Here is a 21,275-nt window from a genome sequence, read left to right as displayed (position 1 = left end):
GAGCAAAAGAGAAGGCCAAACATGGAATCTTGACAGCAGTTTGCTTTAAGAATCAGAGAAAAAGGAAGTAGAACAAAAGACCCTTTAGCAAAGATTCGAGTCAAAATAGAAAACAGGACCCAACTGTGCCATGAGCTGTGGCCTAAGTTTCTGGAAAATGCTCTCAGCATCACTCAATGGAGAGAGGCAACAAGTCATTGGAATGGATTTTTTCTCGTGTTCTTTATCTCATGAACTGTGCAGACTTACTCACCCTCTCACTGCCTGAGCACTGGGGCTTCTGCAGGGAGGGTAGGAACTGATTATAACTCATCTCACTTTGGCAGATGCCCAAAGAGAAGGAACCCAAGCACTTAAGTCCTGCCCCTTCCTCTAAATTCACCAGTTGGACAAGGCACTTCCTCACCCCTGGGAGAGAAATGAATAAGGGGGTGGAGAGAGCCAGGAGTGTTACTCTAATGGAATTTCTTCCTCAAGAAGCCAGGAAGAAACTATTAAAAATATTAAAGAGAAAAATGTAAGAGACATGGAGGATGGATTCAGAAGGTTCAGCAACTGAGTAACTAGAATGCCATAAAGAGACTAAAATGTGGAAGGAAATAAAATGTTAAGAGAATGTCTCAGTGCTGAAGGACATGAATTTCCAGATTGAAAAGGCCCACTGAAAGCTCAGCAGTATTAATTTTTTTTATTTCTAAGTGCATCATTGTGACATTTCAGAACACCAAAGATAATGGAAAGTTTCTAGAACCTTTCATGTAGAAAAAAAATACAAAGTGAAAAATATCAGTTTTGAAAGAATCAGTAAGACATCAGACTTCCCATCCCCAACACTACAGGCCAAAGCCTGTGAAGCAATACCTCCAGTTTTCAGGGAAAATTATTTTCAACTCAGAATTCTATACCCAGCCAAACTATTAATCAAGTGTTATGGCTGAATAAAGACATCTTGTATATACAAGAATTCAGAAAATGTATCCCCTATGTACCTTGGGGGAGTTAGTGAAGAAAGGGCTGCAGCAAAGGAATAAAGGAGGAAAAAAAGAGAAAACATGGCACCTGGAAGAGCATGTCCAACTTAGGACAGCATGATGGTAGGTCTCAGCTGTGTAGCCAGTCCGCATTGGAATAAGAAGATGGAGGACCATGGACTGCTCCCCTGCACCCAAGAAACAAGGAGAAGTGATGGAGTAGGTGGAACAATTGAGAGAGTGGAAAACATTGTTATAGTAAATGTAATTGGTTGTAAGTAAAATGAGAAAACACCAAACTCCACTCAGACACATTCTTCTTTGTCACAGAGATTATGATATTGGACCACACATTGTAAAATTCAGTCCTGGCATTGTCCATAGTTGTGCAGTTAACAGTATTACATAGATATTTTTTGTTTTCAGTTTATAGAATCAAAATCTAGATATATTGTGGGCGACTTAACTATAGTTACAGAAGAGAACATTAATGCTATCATCTTTGTCTCTACAAAAGGACAGGCACTTCTGACTGAGAATGGGTAGAAAGGGAGGAAGGACTATAATATCCTCATAAGAGACAGCACCTGTGACTTCCGGAACAAGAAAGGAAGTGTAAGTTTGCTCTTTAAAGTTGCAGAGATCACCAGAATTGTGATGCAGCATGTTGGGAGTTGGAGTGAGGAAAGTGAGGCTGAGTGAAGTTCTCTCTCCATAATGAGAAGTTTATTAGGAAATATGGAACATTGGTTGGTAGATAAACAATCAGTGACATGCAGAGCCACCACATTCAGTTGTGCCATGTTTGCTCCACACACCTCCAAAGGGCTCCATTCACCTCTTGTTATTGTATATTTGTTTAGTTATGATGGCGATTTTCTATCAGATGTCCATCGAGTATCTGGAGGATGGGATGCCTTTATCTATTTCTCATAAAGTTGTTGTCGGCGGCTAGCCAGAACTGGCTGCAGAAGCATTTCGGTAACCACCAAAAGACTAAAAGCAGAATTCATTAAAAATGACCCCCTCTGGGCTGCGCTGTGCAGACAAAGAGGGGAGTGAGGAGAGATGAGGAGAAGGGTACAACAAAGGGCTATTGCTTTTCACCCTGATTCTCTCTGGACTACTTAAATTTTAAAATCATGTGCACATATTTCCTTAATTAAAAATTTGAAAGTAATAATTAAAAAGAAACATGCCCTAGCCATTGTGGTTCAGTTGGTTGGAGCATCATCCTGTAGCTGAAAAGTTGCAGATTGGATTCACCGTCAGGGCACATACCTAAGCTGCAGTTGACCCACAGCACCCTGTGCAATCCTTTTCTCTCCCCCTCCTCTCTCTCTAAAAGCAATGAAAAAAATGATGTCCTCAGGTGAGGATAAAACAAATGATACATACATACACACACAAACACAAGAAGCCCCAGACTGTCTAGCAGCTCCTGGGACATCCCCAGGTTCTTATTTGCTCACTATTTCCTTTACAGAGCAAATAAAATGTCTGCAGCCACTCTATCAGGGGGATAGAGTGGAAACCCACCTGCCCCTCACCCAGCACCTCCCATGACCCCCAGAGTGGGGGTGGGAGTACCTCCTTGCAGGAACCTTCTCTGCAGATTGTTCCTCTACAAGCGCTGAGCTTTTACCCCACTGGCCAGCCCCATCTTTCATTCCCTCCAAAAAAGCACTCGGGTAAATTGTTGCTTGTGGCCATTTTTTCCCTGGAGGCCTAGAGTAGGACCCAACTTCTAATTCAATAGTCCTGTATCCCTTTTCCCAAGATGGTAACGCCACCCCATTCACAGGAATAGCTCACCTGTTCTGACCCTCCATGGACCTGGCCCCCGTGGTGCTGCTGCGGCTACTCTCCTCCTCCACAGCACTCCTGGGCTTGGAAGGGAGTCTCTCAACGTTGGCAGCTATAAGAAGCACCTTAGAGCAAGGCCAGGCCCACCCCCTCCCAGGTTCTAATTTGTTCAGTCCAGGGAGAGGCGGTGTCTGTGTGCTGGAAATATCCCCATGTGATTTTAATATGTAACCAGAATGAGAACCACTGTTCTGCTCTTTCCAGGTGCCAGGGAACAGTCCCCAAATTCCTGTAGTTTTCTGTGCAGATAGTTGGACTCTGTTTTTACCTCTTTTTCCAGACCGTGCAACCCCTCAGACTGCAGCCAGATTGTAAAAGCATATTCCTTCCCTTCCTCCTTTGTGTATAGACACACATGCAGGCCTTGAAAAAGTGGATCCTACCACATATGTTGCTCTGCCTTTTGTTTCCATCACTTGACTTCCTTTTATGCCTGTAAGACTGATCTACCTCATTATTCAAATACCACATAATATTCCATTAGTAAGCATATGCCATAGAGTGCTTAACCATTTTTCTATTGATGCCATTTGGGGTTTTTCCTAGTATTTTGCTATTGCTAATTCTGCTGCAATGAACATTTACATGTGTGAGAATTCTTCAAAACTTCTGCAATTGTTTCCAAAGTGGAATCACCAAGGTGAAAGGACATATACATTGAAAATATAGTATTCCAAAAATTCTCTCCACTTAAATGGACATCAATTTATTCTCCCATCGAAAGTTTGTAAAAGCATCTCCTTCCCCATACACTTACCAACACTCCTATTATTAATCTTTATACTATATGCTAATCTGCTAGGCCAAAGAGAATGGTGTTTCTGTTTTTGGTTTTTGGGTTCAGTTGTTGGTATTTGTGAGTTTGTTGTCATTTTATTGTTTATAGTATTTGGTCTTCTTTTCTTAGATAAGTCCCTTTAACACTTTGTATAATAAGGAATTAGTGATGATGAACTCCTTCAAGTTGACCTTATCTGGGAAGCACTCTATCTGTCCTTCCTTTCTAAATCATAGCTTTGCTGGATACAGTAATCTTGGATGTAGGTCCCTCCCTTTCATGACTTTGAAGACTTCTTTCCAGCCCCTTATTGCCTGTAAGGTTTCTTTCAGAAATCTACTGATAGTCTTAGGGGAACACCTTTGTAGGTAACTGTCTCCTTTTCTCTTGCTGCTTTTAAGATTCCTTATCTTTAACCTTGGGTAATGTAATTATGATGTCCCTTGGTGTGTTCTTCCTTGGATCCGACTTCTTTGGGACTCTCTGAGCTTCCCAGACTTCCTGGAAGTCTATTTCCTTTGCCATATTAGGAAAGTTCTCCTCCTTTATTTTTGCAAATAAGTTTTCAATTTCTTTCTCTTCCTCTTCTCCTTAAGGCACCCTTATTATTTGGATGTTGGCATGTTTAAAGTTGTTCCAAAAGTTCCTAAGCCTCTCCTCAGTTTTTTGAATTCTTGTTTCTTCATTCTGTTCTGTTTGACTGCTATTTTTTCCTTTTGGTCCAAAAGGAAGAAAACCGGGACTCACTGATTTGAGTCCCGGTTTCCTTCCCATCACTGTTGGTTCCCTGTACATTTTCCTTTATTTCACTTTTCAGAGCCTTCACTCTTTCCTCTATTTTGTGACCATACTCAACCATTTCTGTGAGTATCCTGATTAACAGTGTTTTGAACTGTGCATCTGAGAGGTTGACTATTTTTTCATCACTTAGTTCTATTTTTTCTGGAGCTTCAATCTGTTCTTTCATTTAGGCCATTTCTTTTTGTCTTGGTGCACTTGTTAGTAGTAAGGGGCAGAGTCTTAGGTATTCGCCAGGGCAGGGCAACCCATGTGGCTGTGGTATGGTACTGTATGTGGGGAAGGGGTCCTAAAGGGAGCAATGCTGCTTGCTGCATTCATGGCTGGCTTTCAGTCACTTCCTCCACTACCCACAAGCAAATTGGGCCCTTCTGGTGCTGATTCCCAGGTGGGTGAGTTTGTATACGTTCTAGGACCCTGTGGGTCTCTCCAATGAACTCTCCTGCCAGACTGGGATTTTCTCTCACTGCTTCAACCCCCACAGATTTTTTCAGCCAGAGGTTTTGAGGCTTTATTTCCCCACACTGGAACCATGGTTTGCATGGTCTGTGTCACTCCCCAGTTGTTCCTCCTGGTTTATCTGCATGCAAATGTGGCATTGCCTGGTCTGCCAGCCACCACCTCGCCAGGTCCACCAGCTGCCACCTCACCCACCCAGGTCTTCCAACCACTGCCTTGCCAAGAGTCCTCTCCCTACCCCCTGGCTGCCTGTCTCTGCTCCTCCTACCAGTCTGGATGAATGTTTCTTCTTTAACTCCTTGGTTGTCAGACTTCCGTACAATTCGATGTTCTGACAATTCTGATTGTTTTTTGTTTTTAAATTTGTTGTTGTCTTTGTTTTGGTTTTACAAGGAGGCAAAGTGTTATCTACCTACGCCTCCATCTTTTAAAAAATGGTGTTTCACTCATTACTAGTGAAATTTAATATCTTTTTGTTAGTACTTTGTATTTCTTCTGTGAATGGCCTGTTTAATAGATTTTTGATGACTATGAGTTTGGAAGATGCAATGTAATCCCCCATATTTCTCTCTGTACTTTTCCCTATTATAATAGGTTTGAAATATTATCCAGTTAATTATTGATTTATTCAAAAGAATGGAGGAGAGCAGAGTATGCATAATTCAAAACTCGAGAAAAGCCCAATGCAATTTATTTTAGTATTTCAAATATGTTTTTTAAAGTGAAGAAGCCTTTGTCACAAGTCGTCTGACAGATTACTCCTGATATGATATTGGCCCAAATTGAATTATCACATGCTCTCTGCCACAAAAGAGTCAGGGGCAGAACAATGAGATTAATATTATTGATTTGGTCTGCTCTGAAGCATGTGGCTGTCCAACACCTGAACAAAACTGAGAAAGAAAGAGGGAAATGGCCATTTCCACTCAATAGTGTGATGATCAACAGTGTGTATCACTGGCACATGTATTTTCAGGGATTCATAAGGTGTATCTTTAAGATCCAATCTTAAATTAATACGCAAATCCTCCAATTAATCATATAAAAATCTCAACTTTGAAGCTTGCAACCTGAGAACTTAGCATTGCAAAAGGAAGGGAGTAATATTTCCAGTCATTTTTAAAGCTGGGAGTATTAACTTAGGAGTAAATAACTCAGCTTTAAAAGGAATAAGTTGTGAAGAATGAGCATTCATAATCAATTCCCAAGCTCAAGAGAGATCACAACTGACAACTGTGTATAGATGGGGGCTGCCCCCATGAGATACTCAAAGCAACATGACAAGGAGAAGGGAGGTGCTCAGCCTTGGAGATCTCATGGGACCATGACTTTGGTCCTTGGCTCAGTCACAGAGTGAAGGAGGAGAAACCCCCTGCTGAGAGTCCCCATCCTCTATTTGGATCCCCAAGAGAGAGGCTATCTGGGATGTGGCACAGAGGGGGTAGGGAGCTCCTTCCTGACATTTTCCAAAGTGGTACTCTGAACAAAATTCTTAGAGTAGCATATTGAGAGAATTAGTTCTACAAATCTGAAGGCGGTAGTTGGAAGCCTGCTCTGCCTACTCCCTGAGATTCTGGTATAGTATAATGAGTGTGTGATATGAGTGGGTAGCTCTAGCAGTGGCCCAGGTGGAGCTCCCTCCCCCATCCTCCAAATACACAGGGATCTAAATATTCCAGGTTGCCCCTCCCCAGGGCTACACCCCAGGTAAATTACCCCTGGTGCTCGAACCTGGTTTGTCTCTTCCACAGACTCAGTTTCTGACCAAGGCTCAGTAGAACCAAGTGAGCAGAAATGTTCTTCATTCCAGCCATTCATTCACATGCCTGGAAGCGTGTCAAAATCATTCTAGAGCTGAAGGGGCCAAGACATCACAGTGGCCCGAAGGTTGTTAATTCACTCACACCCTTCCCAGGTTGGGCCTCATCACCTAGATGTTTCCCACTTAGCTCATCAAAGTGGACTGAGCACTGTTACATTTGGAATCTGTCCTTATCGGCATGCGCCAGCTTTGGAGGGCAAGGATAGCAAAGTGAGCAGGAAGAATGTTGTTAGTTTGGTATGCCAGGTCACAGGGACCTGGGTATTTTTAAAGGACATCAGAATGAACTTCTGTTCTAGAACTACAACTCCCCCATGTGCCCCTGCCCCCATATCTTTATATTCAGGGTGACCTGGATGGCAGGCCTCTGCCACAGACACAACCCTAGGAGGGCCATCTTGGCTCCCCCACTCTGCTCCATTTGGGTCCCACCTATCCAGGAGCTTTTCTTCCTAAGATGTGAAAAATAAGTATAGGATGGTAACATAGGATTGTCATGAGGAGTAAGGTCATTGAGATGGAGTGAAGAAAGCATTAGCACTTTCCTGAGGACACACTATAAATAGTAACAGTCCTTATTATGGGCCTAGCAATTACTTTGTTCACCTAGTTTGAGTAATAGCATACATTTTAAATATAATATAGGAATATGTATTTAGAAAATACTCTAATTCATTGCCTTATTCTTCAAACTGGCCCCATACCCATTAAATTAAAATGAGTGATGTTTTTGTTAAATTGATAGCATAATGGGGCTCCCAGTCAGGCACTGCTTGCCCCTTATGCCCACTTCCCTGCATGCTATAGTCAGTGCAATGTGGCTAAAGTGACCTCAGATATCTCCCAGTCCTAAGCCCTGGGGTCCTGTATCTTCGGTCACTTCTTGGTTGTTTGGAAAGTTGTGGCACGTGTCACAAGCTTGAGTCTAGCTCCACTGACCTTGCCTGTCTTTTCCGACAGGCTGTGAAGCGGTTCTTGAAACAAGAGTGCAAGTGTCATGGTGTGAGTGGCTCCTGTACGCTGAGGACATGCTGGCTGGCCATGTCTGACTTCAGAAAAACAGGCGATTATCTGTGGAGGAAGTACAGCGGGGCCATCCAGGTTGTCATGAACCAGGATGGCACTGGTTTCACTGTGGCTAACAAGAGGTTTAAGAAGCCAACGAAAAATGACCTCGTGTATTTTGAGAATTCTCCAGATTACTGTATCAGGGACCGAGATGCAGGTAAGTTCAAAACACTTTATTCACAGCACCTAATTCTTCCAGCAGTCAGTACTGCCTGATTTAAATGCAGTTCTGTGTGTTCAGCCTGCCAATTCTGTAAGTACAGCCTGCTGCCTTCAGGGTCAAAGCTATGTTCCTATCACTCATATTTAAAGTACAAAGAGAGCTCTTCTAAGATTCTGGAGAAATGGGAACCTAATAAGAAGGTTTGTGGCAAAAAGTCAAAATATGCAGATTTGCAAAATTCTTCAGTCTGGACAAAACTCAAATTGGTGGATTAACCTACACAACTTATGGCAACCCAGCACCTTTCCTGTGATCCTGAAGCTGAGAGGAGGATAGCTTTGCAGTGTATATTCCCCTTTACAAGTCCTACTTCTGTGACTACGGAAGAGGGCCCCAGGGCTTTGAAGTTTTCCCTTTTTGAAATCTCCTATACTTCACACTCCCTTGCATTCTCCAGTATGTTCAGAAGTTAGCATATACTAGAAAAAGTATACATTCCCACTGGCTTGGCTGCTGGTGAGCAGTAGATGAGGGCTGTGTAAGAGGCACTGTGCTTATTAAGGCCACTCCTTGCCTTGCACACAGCACCTTTTCTGTCATGAACTCTGAGGAGCAGCTCCGTCATCCTCAACAGAGCGGTTCCCTGTGCATTTTATACCTGTGCTGTTCTCCACCTCTCACCCCTCCCAGTCAGCACTGAACTCTCAGCTTAGCACAGTCTTTGTAAGAATCTGGTACAAAATAAGAATGAGTAAAAGTCTCAGTGGAGAGGAGGTGATAGGGAGCCCACAGCCAACTTTGGCTTAAGCCAACTTCTCAGACTTAGCAGAGAGCAAGGGAATTCATTATCAGAAAAATATCCTCGAATTTAAATTCTGCATTTGTTTTACATTCCAAAGTCATTGCAAGGGAACCAGTAAAACAGGGCAGATGGCTGCCAGCTCGTAACATTAGACTGACCAAGAAGCATGATTACCAGGGAATGTCACAAAAAGTCCAAAGCCTCTTCTTTGTCCTGAGTGGTTCAATTTCCTTCATGGTTGATGAGCTAGTTCTTTGCAGCACTTGAGCAGGTTTGTACACGCAGTCTATGGATTAATAACTACCCGAAAAAAGGGCCAGATGCTGTGCACTGCTACATTCCTGACATGCTTTGGGACCTCTGACAAGTCATCCTTCCTGTCAGGCCACAGTTTCACTGAAATCTCCATGAAACCTGTGCTTTGATACAGATTGTCCCAGAGGCTTGGGTCCCTCTTGCTGTTAAGTAGCTACTTAACCACAGGCTCCTCAGACAGAACATGGGGATGATGATCAGGGTTGTTTCAGGAACTACATATTGACTCCTGTGTGCCAGGTACTGGGCTAAGATCATTGCACACATGGTTTTATTTAGTCCTTAGAGCCGCCCTATGACATCAGTGCATTGGAACTGGTTACTACAAAAAAAAAAAAAAAAAAAAAAAAAAGAAGGAAAAAGGAGAAGGAAGAAGGAAGAACATCTATGTTTTAAAGTCAGATAAGCAGCCCTAGATGTCATCATCCCAATTGTATGGGTGAGGAAAGTGACTGACCAGCTCAAGATCTCATTGGTCTTGGAGGGGAGAGATGCCTGGCTGTCTGACTCTATGGCCTGTGCTCTTGACCCTGACACTACAACTTGTCCCTCCCTGTCTCCCAGGGAATGTGTGTGAAGAGGCCTTGTGAAACAAAAACTTCATTTCAAATGTGAGAGGACCTGCTTTCCTGGGACATCTTTTCTGCTTTTTTTTTAATTGAAGCAGTTTGCACAGTAAAGTAAGCAGTTATGCTTAATGATCATTTAACTGCTTCTTTAACATTCAATGAAATAAAGACCTTATTTTCTCTTCCTCACAGAGGAGATTCTGAATCTAACCCCTGATGCATCATCAACATACTGTTATTCTTACACACTTTTCTTTTTCTACTCCCTATATTAGAAGACAATTACCTTTCTTGATCCTAAAATAAGAAACACATCTGCAATACCTGCCACATGTTAGGGCTTGATCTACATTCTCACATTGGTTCTCATGGGAAATCTATAAGGTGGGTATGTTATTATCTCATTTTATGGGAGAGGAAACTGAGGCTCTGACAGACAGGTTATAGATGTTGCCCAAGGACTCTCAGTTGGTACGAGGGAGAGCAAGGACCTGAGCCTGAGTTCATCCATCCTTTTCATCACTTTACTCTGCCTCCAGGTGAGCTAGCTACAAAGCACACAGATGCAGGTGTGGACTTTCTGAGGGAAGCTGTATAATTTATTCATTCTCTTAATGTACTTCTCTTCTCCCTTAGGCTCATTTTAGCCTAGTTGACTTGAAAAGATGAGAAAGGTTGGTGTTGCTTAATCAGGAGTCATTCTGTTACTGTTTTTTTTTTAAGTAGTTAATTCCAAAGTATTCAATCAAATTTTCAATAAGATTCCTAGATTATTCATAAATTACCTGAACTATACTTAATGCCTTTTTGAGCTGAACCTAAGAAAATGCTAAAGTCATCCATGCAAACTTGCATTATTTCTTTTTAATTCTCTTGATTTTCAGATGATCATTTTAGTGAAAATATGATTCAGGGTGTTTGACATCATGGAAGCAATAGTTCAGATCATTGACAGAGTATATTCTTCATTGTTCATATGTGGAGTCAGGTACAAATAGCCTCATGTATGAGATGAAATTTTCCCCGAGAAAACCTGCTTTAACCCGTAAAGCTGCTGAGGGCCTGTGTAATCGGTGTAATAGGCATTCTAAAGACAAGGCTTTATCCTGGCCATGGTGCACATCCTAGCAAGTCGGTCCAAACAGTCAGAGGAGTGTGTGACTCAGAATCATCCTGGAGTAGGTTCTAACTTCTCTTTGTGGAGGCAGCGAGATGTGACAGAGTCTGAGCCCTGTGAGAAGGGGAGATTTCTGTGTCGAACGCACGTTAACATTTGTTCTCTGAGCTTGGCTCTCCCGTCATGAAACAAAGGTGTTGGGTCAAGGCTAACATGCTGTCAGCATGCACACGTCACTGAGTGAGCACATAACTGAACCTTCACTCGAATCATACTGTATTACAAATGGCCTGTTTTCGGGTAAATGGAACTCCCACATGTTCAAAATGGGTTACTACCAGATGTACCCAGGTTCTTAAGTCAGAAGTTTGCAGTAAAATTTAAAGCAACTAAAAAAATTTAAAGCAGCTAACGTATATATTCATTTTTTTCATTTTCTCTATGAAGATCCGCGGAGTACATCTCATACCACCCAATTTGCTGTCTTGTGGTCCTATTGCTTTATTTTGCTTTTTTAATATCATGCACATTTAATATTCAACTTATTGGGCACCTTTGACTTGCCAGCACTGGAAAAGCAATAGTGGCAAGTGGAATATTGTCAAGTAATAGATACTTGGAACTGACTGCCTTTACTCTTGCTAGTCAGCACCTGTTTCCTGTTAAAATTAACACATGATTTAACAGGAGGGAGCTGGCTTGTTTTGTCAATTCAGTTTGCGGATAAAGTCTACAGGTCTAGTCCACTATTTTCCAATGTGAGGGCCTCTTCAGAGATCTATTGAATGAAAATCTCTGGGTGTTTTACCTAAAATGCTGTATGCATTTGAAACTTAAACACATCAAAGTTTGAAAAAATCAATGTTTTAGATAATCCATGATTCTTGATTTTTCCGTAAGTATTAGGTAAGAAGAAATCCAGGGAGACCTTATTCTGGTGGGAGTACCTGACCTCTTACAAAGGAAAAATGTTTTTTTATTTGAGAATCTCTCAATAAATTTCTCCCCCAAAATATCCTCCCCCTGGCTTGCCCAGTATAAGAGGGTGTTCTTTCACACTTAGGCCTAGTATTTTCAAAAACCCCTTTTACCATGAGTAAGTACATTAAAATTATTTCAGCCTTCAAGCCTTCCCTGGAATTAGTTTGACAGAGGCTATCAAGTCAACCTTGTAGTGAAGTCCTGACATAATGATACCAGGATGAATTTGGATGAGAAATGCAGAAGGGTGGGTCAAGACCTGGAGGTATTCCTGGGTGAGGACAGATCCAGACCCCAGGTAGGGAAGGGTGAGGGGAACCTGGGGTGAATTTCTGCTAAGAGTCAGGCCCTGTGCTATAAACCTCATGTGCACTTTCTCTGAATCTTCATAGCAGTTCCCTCTATTTACAGAGAAATTAAGGCTCTAAAAATCTATTGAACGTGCCCAAGATTTTGTGGCCTGTGAGTGGTAAACAAGACAAATTTTTTTTAAAAATCAAAGCAGAAATCCAGACTTTTACCACTACACCACTTTACTTCTTGAAGTTTGGAAGGGGTGGAGAGATCTGTGTAATAGATAGGCAGCATGAGGACATGGGAACTGGTGCCTACAACGTGGGGAGGTAGAAAGTGGTCAGGCTCAACCTTCACCCACGTGTGGCTCAGGTTGCCTTGACTCCCCTTTCAGTTATAAGCCCTTCAAGTTTTGAAGAGTGTGAATGTTGTTAATAGTTGCTAAGAAATGAAAAACTCAAAACCAATTAATGAAGATATTCTTATGGCAACAACAAACAACAAAACAACAACAAAAGGCATTTTCCCCTAGCCTTCAATGGAAAAAATGAGGGTTCTGGTGTTCAACTATAAACACTCCCCTCGATCTGAAGAGTACATACAACTGTGTGATGCTCTGCACGTGACATTCTGCAGGCCATATTGGAGGCTAGATCTGGAGGCTGGGCTTCTAGGATGAGTATTCTGGCAGTTCTGTGCTATTGCCCCAAGTATCCATAAATCAAAGAAGCCCTTAAGTTAGAGATAGGTTCATCTCTCACTAAGGAATGCTGCTGTCCTCTCCAGAGTAGCGTCTGCACCTAATCACAGGCCACTTTCACTGGTTATGATATAACAACCCTGACCTGGGCCAGAGGTCACTCTGAGGTCACTTCATCAAGTAGAGGAAACAAGCAACCCTCCACCCTTCTCCAGTCAAGTTCAGAAAACAAATGGAGTCCCACAGTTGTTTAACTTGTTAACCTACTGAAAGCCCAATACCTATTTGACAGCTGTAGTCTGTGAATGGTGTAAGCGTTGAGGCATCATGGGTTTTTTCCACATAAATCATATTTTGCAAACACCTCAGAACCCATGGGAATGCAATGCCAACCGTGGTTTACAGAGATTGGTATTCTAGACATGCCCTGTGGTGTGGCCACATTTGCAGAACCTCTGAACTGTGTGACTGTTACCTGATTAAAAACGAGGGAGCAACATATGAGCAAATAGCAATGAGTGGACCTTATTTTGATACTAAATGTACAATTCCCACCAGCACATCTTAAGTCCCTCATGTCTTCACAGAACACATAATTATTGAGCCTGTTCTACATGCCAGACACTATGGTAAGCCCCAGGAATGCAAAGATGATGAAGACAGATGTGGTCCATACCCTCTCTGGCCTCCTGGTCCTTGTAGATGAGCCAGGTTGGCAGGCAATGGGACACAGCCCTCGAGCCTGGACAGGAAAGTGGTGTTTCTTAGGTCAGTCCTCCTTCCAATGCTCTGTTACAGGGTCTTACCCTACATTTGCCATTTTGAAAACATTATTCCTTACTTTCTGCTTTGAGATTTATTGTAGACATTCATGAATTGATATCTAAAAAGTGCTAAGACAGCTAGCCCAGAAGAGAACAATATGAAAAACATGTTTGTGAGGGTTATAAGTCACCATTTCATGGGCAATTAATTATGTTTTATGATTAATATTAATTATTAACCAATGGACCATCTTTTCAAACTCTTAGTGGCATATAACGTAATTAGCTTCTCCCTCCTAAAACGCTCTATTTCCTTGTCCTCTGTAACACCACATTCTGCTTGTTTTCTTCCTGCTCCAGTAGCTAGCTTTTTTCAATTTTAGTTGCTAGCTCCTCCTTTTCTGCTTCTAAAGTCTAAAGATATGGGGCAGTGAACACACAATACAATATAAACTTGTACAGGTAATGTATTATAGAATTGCACAACTGAAACCTATACAATTTTATTAATGGTCACCCCAATGAATTCAAATAAATAAAATAAATAAATTCTGAAGATCTTCTGGACTCAGTTCCACCCTCTTCTCTCTGTACTTTCTCTTTGGGTGGTCTCCTCCATTTAACTGCTATTTCAGTTCTCATTTCTGTCCTCTCTCCTCACCTTGTATCCAATTCCATTCTTCACAGTTCCACTCAGATTGCTCACATTTCTATCAAACTACTTCTGTCCACAACTGAACTCCTGTTTTGTCCCACTCCCAAACCTGTTTCCTCAGGCTTCCTCCTCTCAGAAAATGTCACACCCATCCACTCCACTGCTCAAGCTGTAAGCCTGCAAGTCACATCCTCTTAAAATGCATTCAATATCAACCATCTATCTGCTTCTCCATTCCAGAAAGCCTTGCTTTTTCATTCTTAGCACATGCCACAAGTTTTAGTTAATTTGTTTAAGTATTTGTTTGTTACCTGCCTGTCCCACTGGACTCTGATTCCAGGATGGCAGGAACTATTATATCTGTCCGTTCACCACTGGATCCCAGAATCTGCCAAATAAACATGTTGAATTGAATTGGGTGGCAAGATATAAATAACATGAAATACATTCATCAAAATGTTAGCTGAATTCTTAGTTATGTTGGTGTAGTGTCATAGCTTAAAGATGACTTGATTTCTTCCACAGGCACATCTTGATTGCTTCCACTAAGAACAACTTCACTCATCACTGATTAATTTATGATACACAGGTTATGAAAATTCCTATTTAAACTCAGTTGAAGTATTAAATGGAACTTTTACTCATATTCAGTGCATAAGTGCAGCATTTGCAGAGCTGAAGCTATTGCTGGCTGCCCACATCCCCTGTATGAAATAAAAGGTCTCACATGCAGTGGCAGTCTATATCTATTGGTTTTGGCTGCCACCAAATACTCAACTCTTTTACTTTTGGGGGGCCTTTTTCATTTACTATTATCAGTGGGATTACATCTGATCTCATAGTAGCTCATCTGATTTCATAGTTAACATACACAAAAATATTTTTCCACCCAATTCTATTTTGTTATAGACATAATCTATAAATCTGCATTACTTTTCAGAACATAGACTTGCTAGAATTTCTGTACTTTTAGGATGTACTAAAAAGGGACCTAATTTGAATTAGTTGACAGTGACAATCAGGTTCAGTTTGTGAATTAAATAAACAAAAATAAAAAATTTATTTCTTGTAGAACAAAAGAAAATTTTATAGAAAAAGAAACACAATTTTTATTTTCTTGTTTTGAAGTCTTTAGCATAACTTTAACTACTAACAAAGAATTTACAAAATAGACATCCTTTTTTTAATAGAGAAAAAATTCCTTTTTTAAAAAATATATTTTATCGATTATGCTATTACAGTTGTCCGATTCCCCCCCTTTATTTCCTTCCCTCCACCCTACACACCCCTTCCCACCCACATTACCCCCTCATTTAGTTCATGTCTATGGGTTGTACATATAAGTTCTTTGGCTTCTACATTTCCTATACTATTCTTAACCTCCCCCTGTCTATTTTCTACCTACCATTTATTCTACTTATTCTCTGTACCTTTCACCCCTCTCTCCCCTTCCAAATCCCCTGCTGATAACCCTCCAAGTGATCTCCATTTCTCTGATTCTGTTCCTGTTCTAGTTTGCTTAGTTCATTTTTGTTTTTTTTTTTTTTAGGCTCAGTTGTTGATAATTGTTGTGATTTTGTTGTCATTTTACAGCTCATATTTTTTATCTTCTTCTTTTTCTTAGATAAATCCCTTTAACATTTCATATAATAAGGGCTTAGTGATAATGAACTCCTTTAACTTGACCTTATCTGAGAAGCACTTTATCTGCCCTTCCATTCTAAATGAAAGCTTTGCTGGATAGAGCAATCTTGGATGTAGGTCCTTGCCTTTCATGACTTTGAAGACTTCTTTCCAGCCCCTTCTTGCCTGCAAGGTTCCTTTTGAGAAATCAGTTCACAGTCTTATGGGAACTCCTTTGTAGGTAACTGTCTCCTTTTCTCTTGCTGCTTTTAAGATTTCTTATCTTTAACCTTTGCCAATGTAATTGTGATGTTCCTTGGTGTGTTCCTCCATGGGTCCAAATTTTCTGGGACTCTCTGAGCTTCCCAGACTTCCTGGAAGTCTATTTCCTTTCCCAGATTGGGAAAGTTTTCCTTTGTTACTTGTTCAAATAAGTTTTCAATTTCTTGCTCTTCCTTTTCTCCTTCTGGCAACCCTATGATTCAGATGTTGGCGTGTTTAAAGATGTCCTGGAGGTTCCTAAGCTTCTCCTCAGTTTTTCGAATTCTTGTTTCTTCATTCTGTTCTGGTTGACTGCTATTTATTCCTTTTAGTCCAAACCATTGATTTGAGTCCTGGTTTCCTTCCCTTCACTTTTGGTTCCCTGTACATTTTCCTTTATTTCACTTTCTATAGCCTTCATTTTTTCCTCTAATTTACAACCATATTCAACCAATTCTGTGAGCATCCTGATTACCAGTGTTTTAAACTGTGCATCTGATAAGTTGGCTACCTCTTCATCGCTTAGTTGTATTATTTTTTTTTTTTTAGCTTTGATCTGTTCTTTCATCTCGGGCTTTCCCACCCCCCTCAGCACACCTGTTAGTAGTACGGGGCAGAGTCTTAGGTATTCTCCAGGGCGAACAACCCAGGTCTCTGGATTGTGGTGCTGTATGTGGGGGAGGGGTCCAAGAGGGAACAATGCCACTTGCTCAGCTCTCTGCTGGCTTTCAGTCACTTCCTCCATTACCCACAAGCAAATTGGGCCCTTCTGGTACTGATTCTCGGGTGGGTGGGTTCGTACATTCTGGGACCCTGTGGGTCTCTCCAACGAACTCTCCTGTGAGGCTGGGAGTTTCTCCTACTGCTGCCTCAACCCCCACAGGTATTTTCAGTCAGAGGTTTTGAGGCTTTATTTCCTGGTGCTGTAACCCTGGGTTGTGCACTCTGTCTTGCTTCCCAGTTGTTCATCCTGGTTTATCTGCACAAGAATGTGGAACTCTCCAGTCACCAAGCCACCACTGGCCAAGTCCACCAGTTGCTGCCTTGCCCAAGTCTTTTCCACCCGGCTGTCCATCTCCCCCGCTTCTACTGGTCTCAATGAATGTTTCTTCTTTAACTCCTTGGTTGTTGGACTTCCATACAGTTTGATTTTCTGGCAGTTCTGGTTGGTTTTTGTTTTTAAATTTGTTGTTTCCCCTTTGGTTGTGCAAGGAGGCACAGTGTGTCTACCTATCCTTCCATCTTGGCCAAAAGTAGAAAATTTCATTTCTAATTAGCATATTAATGTGTTGCAAACAAAAGAATGCTGTTGGGAAAGATGGTGGCGAGATAGGTGGGAGTGGAGTCCAATTCCCCCTGCACATGGGTGAAACACTTACCCAATCTACTGAGGAACAAAGAGAACAGCCAACAGTACCCCAGCATTTATGAAGATAGGAAACCAAAAAGTATAGAGGACACTGAAAAAACAGAAGGTAAGGGGATTGCTTCAGGACAAAAAGGTCCCTGGGACCAGCGCAGGGACCAGCGCAGGGACCAGGGTGACTGCAGCCCCAGGCCCACGCCCGCCAGGCCTGCTGCAGGACTCCTGGGAGACAGCCAAGTTAACAGCTCCCTCCCCTGCCAAACAAGACTTGAGCCAAGAGAGACCTGGTTGCTTGAAGTCGAAGGGAGGGGAATAAGGACAAAGTGGTAAACACACAGAGACTGTGGGTGCTGCCTGGGGAGAGTTGAGAGTTGGGCCATGTGGGGCCCTGACCTGGACAGTCCCCGGTCTAGCTGGAGAGGTGGGCTGTGTAAGAGGATGGGCCCTTCCTTGTATGGAGCAGCAGGATTAAGCAGAAGGATTTTCTCAAAAAGAAAAAAACACTCAGGTACATGTTGGGGAATTCTCCTCCAGCAACAGCTCCAGTCTCCTCTCCACCTGGCCACCCAGCACTCCTGCAGCAGGGTGGGGGGCATCGAGCCTAAAAAAAGCACTGGGGAGAGTGCAGCTTGGAGGGACCTGAGACCACAGGCCCCGAGGAGAGTGCGCATCACAGAAGACCCCACACGCACACCCATAACCCAGAGGAGGAGTACGTAGAAGCTGTGAACACCAGGATACCTCCTGGAAGACGAAACCCACCAACAAAGGAACCACCGAAAGCTAAGAACAGAAGAAGGTGAAGGAGGGAGTGGAAGTCACACTAATTCAACCCAGGACCTATCTGGAAATACAACCAAATAATGAAGAAATTACTCAGAACAAACAACTGAACAAGAGCAACAGAAAAGCCTCAAAACCTTGAACACATGGAAAAACCAGCTCCAACACAACCTGCCCATACCTGCACAACAGAAAACAAGAGGTGGGGGACAGAATGACCCTGAGATAACCAGCTGGGTGGAAGGACCCACCAAAGAAAGACCCAACAACAACCAAAACCCAAAGACATACACAGAGCAAACATAAACCACAGCCCAAGATCAGTAAGATCAGGAGATCAAGGAGACTGTACCATTGAATCTCACAGGTATTCTACCACAGAAGTTTACACCAGAAATCCAGGGGGTCAGAACAGAGCAACTTAAGAAGCAGAGGCTAACAGGAAGCGTCTCACAAACAATGGGAAGACAAAGAATCCCAAAATGAAAGGAAAGGAGGAAGTCTCAGAAACAACGCTAAATGAAAAAGAGGCAAGTCAACCATCAGATACTGAGTTCAAAGAATTGGTTGTAAAGAAGCTTAATGAGCTCATGAAGAATTGCCAAAAACTACAGGGAAACTACAATGAACTCACTGCAAACTATATCAGCATGAAAGAAGAAATAGAAACTATCAACAAGGGCCAAGAGGAAATGAAGAATACAATTTCTGAACTGAAGAACACAGTACAAGGAATCAAAAGCAGGCTCGATGAAGCAGAGGATTGGATCAGCAAACTGGAGGACAAGGTAGAAAAAAACACCCAGAATGAGCAAGAACAGAACAAGAGGCTCAGAAAGAATGAACAGGGGTTAAAGGAAATGCAGGACAACATGAAACGTAATAATATCCGTATAATAGGGATACCAGAAGGAGAAGAAGAAGAGCAAGGGACAGAAAACCAGTTTGAAAAAGTAATAATGGAAAACTTCCTTAATTTGATGAGAGAAAAAGTCACACAAATCCAGGAAACACAGAGAGTCCCAATCAAGAGGAACCCAAAGAGGCCCACTTCAAGACACATCATAATTGAAATGGCAAAATTCCAACACAAAGAGAGAATGTTGAAGGCAGAAAGGAAGAAACAGGGAGTAATATACAAGGGAGCACCAACAAGGTTAGCAGCTCACTTGTCAATGGAAATGCTCCAAGCCAGAAGGGAATGGCAAAAAATATTCCAAGTAATGAGAACCAGAGGCCTGCATCCAAGACTACTTTACCCAGCAAGGCTCTCAATTAAAATGGAAGGTCAAATCGGGAGCTTCCCAGACAAAAGAAGCCTCAAAGAATATACATCCTCCAAACCAGCTCTTCAAGAGATGCTAAATGGACTGCTTTAAGAACAAGAAGGAAAAGAGAGAGAGAGAGAATAACACACGTACAAAAAAATGGCAATGAATAAGTACCTATCAATAAAACCCTTAAATGTAAATGGATTAAATGCTCCAATCGAAAGGCATACGATAGCTGAATGGATAAGAAAGCATGACCCACACATATGCTGCCTTCAAGAGACCCACCTCAGGACAAAAGACCTACACAGACTGAAAGTGAAGGGCTAGAAACAAAATTTCCAAGCAAATGGACAGGGAAAAAGAAGCCGGGGTAGCAATATTCATATCAGACAAAATAGACTTCAAAAGAAGGGCCATAAAGAGAGACCCAGAAGGTCACTTCATAATACTCAAAGGAAGAATCCACCAAGACATAAACATTGTAAATATATATGCACCCAACATAGGAGAACCCAAATACATAAAGAAAATCTTGGAGGACTTCAAGAAAGATATTGACAGCAACACCATTCTAGTAGGGGATTTTAACACCCCACTGTCAAAAATGGACAGATCTTCCAAACAAAATATCAACAAAGATATTGTGGCATTGAACAATACCCTAGATGAAATGGACTTAACTGATATATACAGAGCCTTTCATCCCAAAGAAGCAAAATACATATTCTTTTCAAATGCGCATGGAATATTTCCAAAGACAAACTACATGATAGGACACAAAGCAAGCCTCAACAAGTTCAACAAAATGGAAATAATACCAAGCATTTTCTCTTACCACAAGGGTCTGGAACTAGAAACAAATTTCAAGGGAAAACCCCCAAAACACTCAAAAACATGGAGATTGAATAGCATGCTATTAAATAATAAATGGGAGAAGAATGAGATTAGGGAAGAAATCAAAAAGTTTCTGGAGACAAACACAAATGAACTCACAACAATCCGAAACCTATGGGACACAGCAAAGGCAGTCCTGAGAGGGAAGTTCATCGTCATACAAGCCTACCTAAAAAGAATAGAAACATTTCAAATAAACAACCTAACCCTACTCCTACAAGAACTCGAGGAACAACAACAAAGACAGCCCAGAGGAAGTAGAAGGAAGCAAATAACCAAGATCAGACCAGAATTAAATGACATAGAGACTAAAAGCACAATTTTAAGGATCAATGAATCCAGGAGCTGGTTCTTTGAAAAGATAAACAAAATCGACAAGCCCTTAAGCAGGCTCATCAAGAAAAAAAGAGAGAGGACCCAATAAACACAATCACAAATGAAAGAGGAGAGACTACAACCCATACCACAGAAATACAAAGGATTGTAAGAAATTACTTCAAGGAACTATATGCCAAGAAATATGAAAACCTAGATGAAATGGATAAATTTCTAGAAAAATATAACCTTCCAAAACTCAGTGAAGAAGCAGAAAGCCTGAACAGGCCAATAACACCTGATGAAACTGAAACAATAATCAAAAAGCTTCTGAATACACAAACCCCCTGGACCAGACAGTTTCACAGGAGAATTCTACAGAACATTTAAGGGAGAGCTAACCCCTATCCTCCACAGATTATTTCAAAAATTCAAAAAGATGGAAGACTCCCAAACTCGTTTTATGAAGCCAACATCATCCTAATCCCAAAACCAGATAAAGACACAACAAAGAAAGAAAACTTCAGGCCAATATCCCTGATGAACATAGATGCTAAAATCCTCAACAAAATATTGGCAAACTGCATCCAGCAATACATTAAAAAGTTCATATGCCATGATCAAGTGGGATTCATCC

General features: G+C 41.7%; 1 protein-coding gene across 1 annotated transcript in view; it reads left to right on the top strand.

The window, feature by feature from the left end:
* Nucleotides 1-21,275, top strand: part of WNT2 (Wnt family member 2) — a 53,822-nt gene that overhangs the window by 15,638 nt on the left and 16,909 nt on the right. The window contains exon 4 of the mRNA XM_024555429.3: nucleotides 7,655-7,919. Coding sequence (XP_024411197.1) covers nucleotides 7,655-7,919 — 265 coding nt within the window. The remainder of the gene's footprint in view (nucleotides 1-7,654; nucleotides 7,920-21,275) is intronic.

Source organism: Desmodus rotundus, chromosome 6 (assembly GCF_022682495.2).
Source record: "Desmodus rotundus isolate HL8 chromosome 6, HLdesRot8A.1, whole genome shotgun sequence".
NCBI lineage: Eukaryota > Metazoa > Chordata > Mammalia > Chiroptera > Phyllostomidae > Desmodus > Desmodus rotundus.
This window is presented reverse-complemented; position numbering and strand designations above follow the sequence as displayed.